This window comes from Naegleria gruberi (assembly GCF_000004985.1).
Source record: "Naegleria gruberi genomic scaffold NAEGRscaffold_40, whole genome shotgun sequence".
NCBI lineage: Eukaryota > Heterolobosea > Eutetramitea > Acrasida > Naegleriidae > Naegleria > Naegleria gruberi.
Window position 1 is genome coordinate 64,061 of NW_003163287.1, and position 13,924 is coordinate 77,984.

General features: G+C 34.3%; 7 protein-coding genes across 7 annotated transcripts; 3 read left to right on the forward strand and 4 right to left on the reverse strand.

The window, feature by feature from the left end:
- Positions 1-244: 244 nt before the first annotated feature.
- On the forward strand, positions 245-805 carry NAEGRDRAFT_70398 (uncharacterized protein; the record flags this gene model as incomplete). Its single annotated transcript, XM_002674302.1, has 1 exon — positions 245-805. The coding sequence occupies one exon, from the start codon at positions 245-247 to the stop codon at positions 803-805; it is 561 nt and encodes a 186-aa protein (XP_002674348.1).
- An 86-nt stretch (positions 806-891) lies between these two features.
- On the reverse strand, positions 892-2,916 carry NAEGRDRAFT_50937 (uncharacterized protein; the record flags this gene model as incomplete). The annotated part of the gene is made up of 1 exon (XM_002674393.1): positions 892-2,916. The coding sequence occupies one exon, from the start codon at positions 2,914-2,916 to the stop codon at positions 892-894; it is 2,025 nt and encodes a 674-aa protein (XP_002674439.1).
- A 58-nt stretch (positions 2,917-2,974) lies between these two features.
- On the reverse strand, positions 2,975-8,210 carry NAEGRDRAFT_58732 (abc transporter family protein; the record flags this gene model as incomplete). The annotated part of the gene is made up of 1 exon (XM_002674394.1): positions 2,975-8,210. One exon carries the CDS (start codon positions 8,208-8,210, stop codon positions 3,006-3,008), a length of 5,205 nt encoding a protein of 1,734 aa, XP_002674440.1. The 3' UTR covers positions 2,975-3,005.
- A 431-nt stretch (positions 8,211-8,641) lies between these two features.
- Positions 8,642-9,574, reverse strand: NAEGRDRAFT_70401 (uncharacterized protein; the record flags this gene model as incomplete). The annotated part of the gene is made up of 2 exons (XM_002674395.1): positions 8,642-9,106; positions 9,155-9,574. The coding sequence occupies 2 exons, from the start codon at positions 9,572-9,574 to the stop codon at positions 8,642-8,644; spliced, it is 885 nt and encodes a 294-aa protein (XP_002674441.1).
- Positions 9,575-10,955: 1,381 nt separating this feature from the next.
- Positions 10,956-11,357, forward strand: NAEGRDRAFT_70402 (uncharacterized protein; the record flags this gene model as incomplete). The annotated part of the gene is made up of 1 exon (XM_002674303.1): positions 10,956-11,357. One exon carries the CDS (start codon positions 10,956-10,958, stop codon positions 11,355-11,357), a length of 402 nt encoding a protein of 133 aa, XP_002674349.1.
- A 71-nt stretch (positions 11,358-11,428) lies between these two features.
- Positions 11,429-11,818, reverse strand: NAEGRDRAFT_70403 (uncharacterized protein; the record flags this gene model as incomplete). The annotated part of the gene is made up of 1 exon (XM_002674396.1): positions 11,429-11,818. The coding sequence occupies one exon, from the start codon at positions 11,816-11,818 to the stop codon at positions 11,429-11,431; it is 390 nt and encodes a 129-aa protein (XP_002674442.1).
- A 234-nt stretch (positions 11,819-12,052) lies between these two features.
- Positions 12,053-13,900, forward strand: NAEGRDRAFT_70404 (uncharacterized protein; the record flags this gene model as incomplete). Its single annotated transcript, XM_002674304.1, has 1 exon — positions 12,053-13,900. The coding sequence occupies one exon, from the start codon at positions 12,053-12,055 to the stop codon at positions 13,898-13,900; it is 1,848 nt and encodes a 615-aa protein (XP_002674350.1).
- Between the last annotated feature and the right edge of the window lie 24 nt (positions 13,901-13,924).

A 13,924-nucleotide genomic window follows, 5' to 3' on the forward strand; every position in this document is an offset into this window, starting at 1 on the left:
ATAATTGTTGTTGTTCTCGGAGGTGAATTTCTTCTTGTTTTGATGATGAATAAATTCCATCACTTACATTAAAAATCACTCTCCCTTCATCTTGTTGCATTTTTTAATAATTTTACAAAGATAAATTCCCAACACAGATGTTCCATCCGGATTATTTTGATTCACAGGTATCTACTACTCCAACACAATCGTAATCCTTGGGTTTTGATTTATAGTAATGATATCTAGAAATCAATCAAAAAAAATGCTTCGATTGACCAGATCAGCGATCAAGAGTAATCTCTCGTCATCATTTAAATATAACTCATCACGAGTCTATTTATTTCATCAATCATGCACAAGATTTAATGATGCATCATCTTCAGAAGAAACCACAGAAAAAGAAAAGGAAATAGTTCAAGTACTAGTGCCATTGGTAGGAAGTGGAATTTCGAATATTCAATTCAACAAGTGGCATAAACAAGTTGGAGATCAAGTAGGTTATGGTGATTTAATTGCTGAATTGCAGCATAATGAGACAAAATTGGCAATTGACATTTTTTCACAAAGAAGAGGAATATTAAAAGAACAATTAATTAGTGAAGGATCTTTTGTGAATTGTGGAGATGCAATTTCAAATGTTGAAGTTGAGAAAATGAATGAAGAAGAGTTGAATATTGACATGACTACTGTCAGGCAGGACCCAAATCAAAAACCTGAAAAACCGTCTTTACTTTCTGCTTTGCTGGATTTAGGTGTTCTAATACTTGCATTCTTTTCTATCTATCCAATGTTTAGTCAAAAAGAAGAAGAAAAAACAAACTAGATCAATTTGTATTTTAAGGGAATTTTCAATATTAAATAAGATTAGAAACTGTTTAACTTTCATGGAACTAAACCTTATATTAATTCTTATCTAACTCTTGGAGGTTTGTAATTCGAAAAGGCAACTTTAACAGCAACAACCTCTCCTTGATGAATCTTGTACAGACATGGATAAGCTCCATCACCATTTCCACACATTGAAAATAATCCATACGGGAATAGTATTAATTGCTTATCAGATGATTCGTTCAAAATTCCATTCACTACCTCATACCAATCCATACTTTCTTGTTTCGTATTCTTGAAAAGAGATGCATCTTCGAATTTATCACCATCAATAATTCCAACTCCATGATCAATTCCAATAATATTTGAGACATGCCATCCATGACGAATTTCCTGATTGAAAAGGTCAAAATCAGAGTCAAAGATATTTCCAGGAGTTTCCCAATCCTTCTCAATTTCTGGATGATCTTTTGCATATTCATTGTTGTAGAGTAAAATTTGTTTTGGTAAACGTGGATTCAATTGAGTTGCTGTCCAGACACCATTTTTAACATTTTCAATTAAGGCACTTTCGTCCTCTCTATCAGTTGTGAAATCAATAACTTTTAACTTTCCAGAATCTACTTGAATTTCATTACTTTCCATCATACATAACCAATCTTCATTCAAGTCAACCTTTGGCTCTTCTTCAGATTCTATATTGGATTTTTTTGGTTCTAAAATACCAAAGGCATGATCTGTCTTTCGTCCAATAAAAGATGTTCCTTTTGATCTTTCTCTCCACATTCCATATTTCAAGCAACCATCTTCAATATCATATACGAACCCATAGTCATCTGAACCTGTATAGAGTGGTGCACCCAAGTAATTAGAAAACTCTTTCACACTTGTCATTTCTATATAATTTTCACTGCATAATTTTGGATATTTGGTCTTGCAATTGATTCCTCGAGTGATGTGAAATTTTGAGAGTTTTTCTGATTGATCAATAGCATGAATGTATTCTCCTCTAAATGAAGGAAAGTGTTTTTTCAACTCATCCTTACTTTGAATAGTAATGCTTGGATGTTCCTTCCCCAATTGATAGGTTTTAAATGAGAATTCTCGATTAATTTCCTCTCTAGTCCAGTAAGGAATTTGTTTGACTGCATTATCATCAATATGAATAGCATTACAATCTAAACCTTTGAAAGCCAATATAGAATTTGATTTTTCACTCCATCCAATAATTTCTTCTCTTGGATAGAAAGAATTCTTCTCCAAAATGCATTGAATTTTGCCACTTTCTATTGGAGAGTTTTTAGGAGCTGGTTTATAACTCAGAATTTGAGAATTGCAGAATAGGATAATTCCATATTTTTCTGAAAGTCCAATATAATTAATGTCACTTTGCCATGGTAAATGATCAATGACGCTTAATTGATTATTCGAATCGAATATAATTTCTACCAATCTTCTATCACCACAAACCATTGCCTGTATTGTCTTATCTTGCTTATATGGAATGAATTTATGACTTGTAAAACCATTGGAAATTACACTGCAAAACATTGAAGTATCATTAATAATAAACTTTTCAAATTCTCTCTTTTCCCTTTCGAATAAATAAAAGAATTGTTGATAATACAAGCCACACACTGCATACTTTCTGCAGCTTTGAACATTTTCACATGGAATAAAACACGTAAGTTTCTCACGAAGATCCTTATCAAGTACAATCTTTTTAGTTTCGAATTTCCTTGATGTAAAATCAACTAATAGAAAATCAGATCTGGTTGGCGTACCAAGAAGAGCATGTCCATCAAATATTCCAACACAATAAAAAACCTGTTCATTGCCAATGTCAATATTTTCAATTTTTTGATCTTTGAAAAGGAATAACTTGTTATCGGAAACTATTATTCCCTGGACACATGTGGAATCTAATAAATGGCTTTCTGTGTCCATGTGGAATGATGCATAACCTTGTCCTTCTGTTATTGTCCATTCTTGTAAAATATTTTGATTCTCATCAATGTGAAGTAATTTATTGCCACCATCTTGTTGCTGAATGACGTAATTTGATGAGTGACAGAAGAGAAAAGTTCCAGGTGGTGTGAATTGCATTTTTTTTTGGTTGTTTCTTTTCAAATATTGGCGCCGCCACAATATTGTAATGATCTAGTCTAATAGAGATATATTTTTATTGTAATGATTTAGGCATAATCAAACTCTGTTTCAGAGGATTTGCTTTTCATTCTATTCTTGAGCCATTTAACTGCATGACGTAATCCAGTTGAGAAATAATTCTGAGTTGCATTAATGGCCAAATTGACATAACTTGATGGTTTCACACAGACAAGTGCAATAAATGCTGAAATTCTGAAAGCTAAACCAAAGATAACCATCATGTAAATGGTCATTCCCAATTCATTCTCTTCATATCCCATATTCTTCAAACTTGTTGAAATGTCATAGATATCACTATATTTGGTAATTTCAATGAGATAGGCATTTTCATGACTGTAGGTAAGGAAAGATATCCATGGCATGATATTGATAGGGAATGACATGGCTTTCAATGAAGGAAGAGGTGTTGTTGATCCACTGAATGTGTTAAATATGAAAACTAAAACAACAGCAGTCAATTGAGCTATTCCTGGTTGAACTATAATCGAAACTAGATATCCTAAACCATATGATGTCCAATAAACTAGTAATAGAACATAATAATATTCATAAACTGGTGCTCTTGGTGAAACTACAGTGTAATAAATTGTTAAAAAGACAATTGGTGCAATCAAGTTTACAATGAAAAGTGATAAATCTTTAGCCCAGAAATAACAGAAGGTACTTAATCCTGTTTGACTTTCTCTATTGAAAATTAAACTTTCCTTACCAAATGCTCTGAGTGCTGACATGGCAGCCATCAAAGCCATGCCAAGTGTCATGAGTGAAGATGTGGCAGCAACTGGATCATCAACAGGTTGTTTACAAATTTCTTGTAAACCACTTGGACATAATTCATAAATTCCCTTTGGTGGAGGACCAACATATACCTTATTATGGTAAACAAGACCCAAGAATGCTGAACAAAGGAAAATTAAGAAAAAGTCCAAAATTAAACTTGGCAAAGTTCTCAAAATTTGAGTGAAACTTCTCTTGAAACACATCCAGAATTGAGCAAAATAGGAAAATCTTGGATTTTTGAATTGAACTTGTTCTGGTTGATCATTAATTGAAGATTCGCTACTAGTTTCGGTTGTTGTTTCTTCTTCGTATAAGTGTTTCTTCATTTCCCAAACTTCTGGTAATGAGATAGGTTCAAACTCTATATCTTTCTGACATGGAACTAAACCTGCAGAAACATCAATTACAAAATCAGCCAAATTAGTTCCATTAGGTTTTGGAAATCCTAATTCCTTTTCAAAGTATTCTTCAACTCGTGTGACAGGTCCAAGATAAATAGTTTTACCACCCTTTCCTAGCAATAGTAAATTATCAAACATGTTAAATATTTCATATCTAGGTTGATGGATAACAGTAATAACTGTCATTCCTGATTTGGCAATTTCTTGTAAACATTGACAGACTTCCATAGATGAACTACTATCCAAACCAGAAGTAGGTTCATCAAGGAAGACTGCAATTGGACAAGCAACCAATTCAATGCCAACATTAACTCTCTTTCTTTGACCTCCTGAAATTCCACGTTTTTCTTGATCTCCAATTATGGCATGTCTAACATCTTGTAAATTCAAAACATGAATCACATCATTGACAATGGCGTCAATTTCCTTAGATGGTGTACTTGCATCAAGTCTGGTCTTTGCTGAAAAATATAAAGTTTCTTCTACTGTGCAAGAACTAATCATAATGTCATCTTGTGGGACGAAACCTAGCTTACTATTGTAATTCGAAAGGTTGTCTCTCTTTCCATTGACGAATACTTGACCTAATTGAGTTCCATAATAGGCACGATTTGAGAGTGTGGTAATGAAAGTACTTTTACCAGCTCCTGATAAACCCATGACAGCTGTCAATTTGCCATGTTTAATTTCACCAGTGACACTATCCAAAACTCTCTTTCCAGAACCTTTCAATGTAAGACCCAAATCCTTGAAACCAATATCAACAGTAAATTGATTAGTTCTAAAACCAGACGGTTTGTCACTTGCCAACAAATTTGAATTTTCATTAACATCTTTCAAGAACAATTTAGTTCTCTTATGTTTCTTAACATTCTTCAAACTATATCTAACATAAAATCTGAAAGCAGCTTCATAAGAAACATAAATAATTGCAATAATAATCATGATAATGACAACCATGGCCAATCCACCAAATTCCATTCTATCACTTTTTGTTCCTTTTGGACAATTAGAAAAGAATGAACAACCAGTTGGTTTGATACTTCCCTCACGACAATAATAACCAGCTGGGCATAGGATTTTCAAACTGGCATTTGGACAATAGTAAGATTCTGGACACAGCTTGTAGGTGAAGGATCCTTCTGGACAATATTGAGATTCTGAACAGTTTCTAATAGTATGAGTGTTTTCACAGTAGAAACCTGCTGGACAGAGTGACTTCTTGTAGGATCCAGGTGGACAATAATCCATAGAATCATTCTTGAATTCACAGAGAGATGGTTCAATAACTGTATCATTTAAACAATAGGTATTTTCTGGACAATCCAGATTATCTGTGGTTGTTCCATTTTCCATAATAACTACTTGTCTGGCCATGTTACAATAATCACCTTCCTTACATGATTCAATTCCAGTGAAATATGGAGTAGTATCACCAACCTTCAATTTCTTAATATAGTAACCAGGAGGAACTGGTAAAGGACGTTCATATTTTGTTGTACAGATGGTGCCATCTGGACAATCCTCACTTCTCCATAAACTACTGCCGAAACATGTTTGTTTTCCAAATTCTCCATCACACATCAATGGATATGGCATTTGAATGTATGGACAAATGTAACCACTTGGACATGGAATTCTAATTCCAGACAAACAGTAGCTCTCCACAAGACATGGTATTCTAGTAAGCGATCTATAAATGAAATCTCCTGGATTTGTCAAAGTATACGGAACTACCAATGTGCTTCTGAAGAGATTACACAAATTACCTCTCAAACATGAGCTTGATAACATGGCAAATTGATTTTCATTGAAATCTCGTGGAGGGGCTTGATTACATGCACCTGAGAATGATTTCAAAAAGACATTATCAGGATCTGTCTTTAAAGTATCACAGACAAGTTTGAATCTGTCATTGGCTTCAATTTCCCATCTCTTTCTAGTAATGGAAAGGAAGAGGAATTGATTGTTTTCTGAAACGAATAAATCAATTACCTTTCCAAGTGCTAAGAAATCATTAACATTATTGGTCATGGCCACGTATCCTTGTTCAATTAAGGAAGGATCATCAGGAGTGGATGAGGTTAAATTGAGTGAAATTGCAAGAACTTGCACATTTTTCTTCATTGAAATGTAAATATTTTCTTGCCAGTAACCAAAGAAGAAGGTAAATAAATCTTCCTGTTGAGTGAATGCTCCTGTGAAAATGTCAATTTCGCATCTGGCTTTTGAGGCATCTTCCATACATTGATCAGTGTCAATTTGTCCTCCTTTCAGATAGTCAAATTGGCAAATGACAGATGGATTCAAGTGTCTAGTTTCGTTATAAGCAGAAATACCATTCATTGTTTGATTAATGTCCATGAAACTTGATTTGATAATTTCAACTTCATCATTCATTTCAGTAATGGTTTGAATATTGTCCAAACATTTACCATTATTCGAATGTTGATTGGCTCCACAATTGAAAGTTTGTGGTCTATTAGCTGTGTTTCCTTCATTGAAGTTAAAATTATAATTGACAAATTCTGGAATGTGATGTAAAACAAAGGAATACCTTTCGTTTGTTTCACCTTGTTTCTTCAAGCCCAGACCAATATATAAATTTTGAGAAGGTGGAAATTCTACATTCTCACATGTAGTTTGCAAAGAGAGTTTGATTGGCTTTCTCAATTTATCAAGAATTGGATAGGCAACAGTAATGGAAGATCCCTCAGGAGCTTGATAAAAAGTATTTAAATTATCTGAATTGACCAAATCAATCTTTCTATAAGAATCTTGGAACTCTACAATTCTAACTTGCTTTGAAGTGTATATCATAATAAGAGATCTTGAATTAGCCAAATGATTTCTTTCAAAAAATGTTTCTTGAATTCTCATTGGTGCTGTCTTTGAAAAATTACCAAAATGAATAAAAGTTTCAATTCTGAAATCTTCATCACTTTCTACATCCCATTTCAATGGAACTGTCATGTAATTCTGATGCATTACAGTACCTCTAATGAAAATGAGTTGATATCTTGGTTTTTGACCGTCATCAATAATTTTGAGAACACCAACAGAGTAAACATTTTGAGTTTGAGTATCTCTGAACATTTTCAAATCCAGAACTTGTTTGACATTATCATCCAAACTGTAGAACCAATATCTGTAAAATTCTACCTGATAAAAATTAAACACTCCATTAATGTTTAACTTTCCATATTTAGTTACTTGAACTAGGGCAATTTGATCTTGGTCATCTCCAATACCAGTCACTGAACCATATACTTCTCCTTTCAATAGTTCTCTATAACCAGGATACTTGTAATAAATAGTAAAACCACCATTATAGAAATCTTTAGTATTAACCATGACAACTCTTCCATTTTGATAAAATTGAAAGAGACGGCCAAAGGATTTACGTCCATTACTTGAATCAACAGCTCTAATAGCAACTACACCTTTACAATCATCTTCTAAAGGTGAATCAATTCCACCACATTTGTACTGAAATTCTCCTTTGTTAACAACTTGAACATCTGAGAATATTTCAGGAGTTCCAGCAAATGGATTTGTTTTAGAGCACCACAAGTCAGTAAAAACAATTGGCATATCAGCAGTACCACATCCATCTTTTGGTCCTGTGTAGAGAGTTGGAGTATCATCATCGCCAATAACTCTTAATTTGATGTTAGAGGTTGCTCTCTGTTTTTGAAAACTTCTCTTATGTGAACTCTGTGAGTCTATAGCATCTCTCAAATGTTGATACAGAACAGAATCTGGTCTTTTGTAATCAGATTGTTGTTCATTCACATGGCTTGCCTTAATGGATGATTCTTGTCTTATGAGAGTATGGTCTTGGAACAAGTATGGATTCATGGAAGGAGCAACAGCAGCATGCACACTGCTGATAGTTACTCCTGTTTCTGATAACATGTTATTGCCATTATTGAACTGGTGAAATGTGAAGAAAAGTATCAAGAGTGTGGAAATGATGAACAATCTCACACCATGAGAAATTCCGAAAGGATTTGTTGTGGTAGTATGTTGTCGAAGAAGAGGTACCATGGTTACTGTATGTGATACCTCTTGGATCTTTTTTTTCCTGAATGAGGAGGCAAGTTATGATTTGGTTTGCTGGAACATGACTCGTTCGGAGTTAAATTCTCCTTTGCCGGAGTGCAGGTGTGAAAATAGTAACACTTCTAATACATGAATTCAAAAGCTCCCCTTACTCTACAAACATAATATTGTTTTCCAGGAAACCAAATAGGAAAAACATCTTCTAGTTGAGTTACGATTTTGTAAAATTGAGCCCTTTATGATTGCTTTGAAAATTTTCTAATCACACAATCCACATTACGAACCAACTCAACACTTAATGCTTCATTTCTTCTCAAATTATAAGAGAGTGATTGCTGAAAATTGCTTTGAAATTTACAGAACGCGAATTTTCAATTTGAATTTCAAAGAAATTTGATTTTTTTAATTAAAAGATCTTAATTGGCAAATCCTGAAGTACCAGTGAAACCTCCTCTACCACCACTACTGCTACCACCTCCAACAAAGGCAGTTCTTTCTCCAACATATCCATATCCAGCTCTACGAATACCAAGAACATCCATAACACAATTTCTGAAAGCAGTAATGATACCACAAATAATTGAACAACAAATGCAAATAGCAACTACAATGACAATGACAACAATAGCAAAGAGTGGGAGTCCTTCATTACACTTTGAGAATTGATCACCAACAGTATTGAAAGTAACAGTTGGTTGATAAGCAATATTGGAACTGATAGCACCAGTTGAGAAGGTGACAGTTTTTCCATTGACAACAGCACTTCCTCCTGAAGTAGTTACATTGTTAGCAAGATTGACATCAGAAGAGAAGATGAACTTTGAAGTAAGCATGCCAATTGGTGAGCTTTCCTTATAGTAATAGGAGACATAATTTTGCTTCTATGATGTGTTACAAAATTTCATGTGTGAAAATCAATCAATACTTACATTAGAATTAACTCTAATTGGTCCATTAGCACTATATGTATAACGAATGGTAAGTGTAGTGGTGAGTGTGCTTGGAGTGGAAGGGAAGAAATTAGCAACAATAAAGTTAGAATCTTGTTGAGCTGAGACATATTTAGATGACAATGAATATCCTCCAGTCAATACATCAACTCTAACAGAACTCATGTCAATAGAAGAAGCAATTGAATAAGGAACTGCTCTAGCAACAGTTGAGTAGGATCCAGTGAATTGATAGCTGTAAGTTTCCACAACTGAAACAGCACATGAACTGGCACTGAGTGTAACGTCTGATTGAATACTAGCAATTGAATATGTCTTTTGAGCATTACAAACTCCGAGAATGATCATCAAGATCATCATCATTACTACAGAACTTGTTGAACTGATAATTTGCTTCATATTTTAATGGTAAAAATTGTTTGTCGTTGTTTTGTTTTTTTCAAACTGTTGAAAATGAAAGATACGAAGAGTAGTACGATTTTATTCACTTCCACTTGTTTCTTGAGAGATGATTAGGAGGGTGGATGGGAGAGGATAGTGTGTTACGATTTTTGATTGCAATGTTGCAGGGTCACCTTCTGTTAATTTCCTTCGATTTCAAGAAGTAATACCTTCCGATGATTAAAAAGAAGTGTTGTTTTCTTGGTTATTGTGTGACAGTGGTTGTTATTTTGTTGGAAGGAAAACAGAAACATCATAGTGATGGGTTACCTTCATCTTGTTTTGTATCCATTACAATTTAATTCATCCTCGTTATTGTTAACATTTTGCAACAACAACAGATACGGAATAGATATACAATATAGGAGCAAAACTATAATCATTCAATTAACACAATAATGGCAATTGAAAGTAATTAGAAAATTACCATTTACGATCTGGTGGAGCAACAGTCAATACCAGTTATTTAAACAAGTTGTGAACCAAACCATCAAAAAAACAGGCCAAACAACAGTTGTTAGAATTCAAACAAGAAGAATCCAGTCGACTGTAATAATGAGAAATGTAACTGACCACATGGTCATGTGAAGGATTTCCAGGTAACAATAGTGAGTTGTATTGATAATTGTCTCACGCGGACTTCAAGATGCATGCACAAAGACTCGATCAGATATATTGAAGCGTATGTGCTCATGAGAGATTGATTCAATATGATATTCGAATCCAAGAGAATAGAATTTAGCCAGACAACCCATGAAGAGATTGAATCTAAATAGATATTACACAAGATGTGTGAACCTCATTACCTATTATTCAACAAAGGTTTGTATATTTTGTTGTATACAACATTATGGCAAGTCGCGTGCAGGTTTACATTAGGGATCGTCATCTTTGCATCATCTATGATGTGATCCTTATTGTAATCCTGATTTCCACTTCAATTCTCTGTGCTTAGTGAGGGACCTTATCTTCGTCATCCTCAAAAGGTACCCACCACACATGCAACAACTCAGCGCTCTGATCTAATCGATATGTGGCATGATGATGGAAAATTCAGCCTCGTCTTCTTAGTGCCCTAATTGTTTTGAAAGCCAAATTTTCTTAATTGGCACAGTTGTAAACTCTCGCGTTTTTTATTTTGGAATTTTCGCCAATTTTTAATTGCTATCTTTGTGCCAGGCACGGAAAATTAGATAACAATGTTTAAAAAGCATTCTAAAAATTCACGTTCATGATCAAATAACTACAAAAAAACAACTCAACAACGATATCGAGTGTTTTCTCACAACCAACCAACTAACGAACCAAACCAATCACACACAATTCCTAATAGAAGATGATGAACATTAATAGACTCAGACTCGTGAATAGATTCATTGCCTCTTCCACTCCTCATAAGAGTACATCATCACTCCGATACATGATCAACAATAATAATTGTATGGCTACTACTACTGCTGCTTCCTTCCATGTTGATATTAAGAATAATCACATTATCTTGACAGAGGAGAAGAGAGTGTTTTTAGAAGCTTTGAAACTTGAATTGTTTAATAGCAGTCGATCAAATGTGGCGAATATGATCAAGGATAATAGTCAGCAATCATCATCGTATTCTACAGCAACTGTTGTTTCTAATGATGATGGGTTTGATAAGAGTTTGGAAAACTCACGAAATTTAATGTGTCACAAGAGACATGATGTGCTGACTCAGCAAGAGTCTGAATACTTTTTGTACTTGTAAATATTATTTACAATTTCATTGTATTATAAATGTACATTATTTATTATATTCTCTTTGTTGATTGTAATATCTTATAAGTTAATATTATTGTTGGTTAACTTGGAAATCATGGAGTTGACTCTTGTGAGTTCATTGAGATAGATAGATGCCAATCTATTCAAATCACCCAAACTCATGTCGCCATATTGAACATCTGCCAAGGCAATTTCTATTTGATCAACATAAGCACTTTCTTTTTCGCTTAATGACAACTTATTTGATTTAACCTTATCAAGTTCCTTTTGAGCTTGATCTTTCTGGATTGATACCTTTGAGCAAGCTTGCTGAAGGTGCTCTTGCTTCTTCTTTTCATCTGTAAGAACATTCCTAAGCCTGGTCTTTTCATTCTCCATAACTTTGGTCTTCTCTCTCTCTTGTTGGATTAGGGCAAGAAGTTGTTCAACAGTTGGTTGTGCACTCATATTGGTTTGTTTTTTTATGTTTTACTCCAAAAAAAGAAGTTTCCTTAATAATTGTTAATCACCAATTTAGTATCAAACTAAAAAATGTTCAGATACGGCATTGCTTTTTTATTGATTCTGTGTTGCAGCATTAATGTTTACAGTTTGTCCTCAAAAGTTGTCAGCTGCACCGATGCCTCATGCACAACACAACTTGCAGTTCAAATATCTTTAGCCTTTGGAAATCAAAAATCGATGTTAGTAGAATTATCAGACACTGTGAATGAAAAGGGAGAAAAAGTTAATCTAAGGCCTATTAAGATTGTTATTCAGAAGTCAGCTCCGAAGGCTGTGTATCCTCTATTGTATGTGAAAACGTTTAACGGAAAACCAACAGAAAGCATAATTTACAAAGATGACATTCTTGTTCCAACTTGTGATGATTCTTCAAAATCAGCAGCTCCAACTTGTGGTTGGGTAAAGGATAGCCAAGGAAACAAAATACCTGATAGCCAAGGCTTTTGTTGCTCCTGTTCAGTAGGACAAATGTTCGGGGACAGTTCAGCGTCTAATAGAGGCGCTCTTAATTGTGGATTTATGCAAATGAAGTCTTCTGCTCACTGTTTACGTCTGGGAGAAGTTTACTGGGATGCTTATGAAATAGAAGGTTATGTTATGTCATTTGAAATATCAGTATTCATAGGTGAAACTGGGTTTGATGATATTGGAAAAGTCACTGTTTCACCATCATCTAAGTTAGCCCAACTGCCAAAAGGAGGAAGAGTAGAGCTTGAAGGGGACTTCTCTGCTTACAAATCAGTCCCACTTTATGAAAGCAAGTATCTATTCATTCCAAGCTCTCCCAAAACAAGTCCAATAGTGGTCAACGGCCAAGCCAACTGGATGTTTATTGACAAATCAATGGTTACCTTAAGTGGTTCAGAATGCGATAAAATTGGTGTGTCATATGCTCAGTTCAGAAACCAACCAAATGCATGCTCAAGACCAGCACTTACTTGTCTAGCAAATCAAATAGAAGATCTAAGACTTGCAGACGTTGAATTAATGAAATCAGGCCTAAAATCTGGAAAATATATTGTTTCGAATTTTGGATCATTTGCTGTTAACAAAACCAATACAGGAAATGTATTAGAAAAGTATTTGGATGAAGATACTAATTCTCAGATCAATTTGTATATTAATGGTGAAAATGTAAAGTTTCTAATAACCAAAAGTGCAGCTGAAATTTCAGAAGCATATGTTAAAACATTTACTTCCCTTTCCAAAGAAGGTGAAATGTTGGTTAGTGTGAAAAACAAAGGCGCAAATGGTTGTTCCTACGTTGTAACAGTAACAGAATGCAGTGACAACATTCTTACAATTGTTCAACAAACAGTATTTGTAGATGCATCTAATAAGAAAGAATTAACCTTTCAAGTTAGATCAGAGCAGAAACTAGCCACAACCAATCAGTGCAAAGTAACTCTGTTGTTTTCTGATGGTGAAAAAATTCAAGATATCACAGTTACCTTTGACTCAAAGGATTACGCTTATGAAAATGCAATGGAAAGCAGTGGAGAACAAACAGGAAAAGTGGAAACAGAAGGAGATCACTCACTAGGTCAATGTAAATGTAACTCCCCATTCGATGTGGTCTGTATTGTTCTCAATTCAAGCTCATGTACCTCCTACATTATTGGTTGGGTTGCCTCAATAGTTGGTATTATTGCAACTCCTGTAATCTTTGTCTTTTTGTGGAGATGTGGTCTATTTGGCCTAATGTTCAAGACGTGTAAATGTTGTGCTTGTTGCTGTTCCTTTCTTCCAACAAGTATTATGAATTGTCTTATTGGTCCTTATAAGAAGAAATCCAAAAAATCCAAGAAATCCAAAAAGAAGAAACGTCACCACTCTTCCTCTGATAGTGAAGATGAAAAGAAATCCAAAAAGAAAAAGAAGAAGAGCAAGAAGAATAAGAAGAGAAGGAAGAAGAGACGTCAACAACGTAGAGATGATTTTGAAATGGACTATTACAATGACAGATACTCAAAGAGGAGAAGTCACAAGGATATTGAACATGATCCAATTGCTAGGTATAAATAGTTCTGTAAAATAAAATTATTGTAA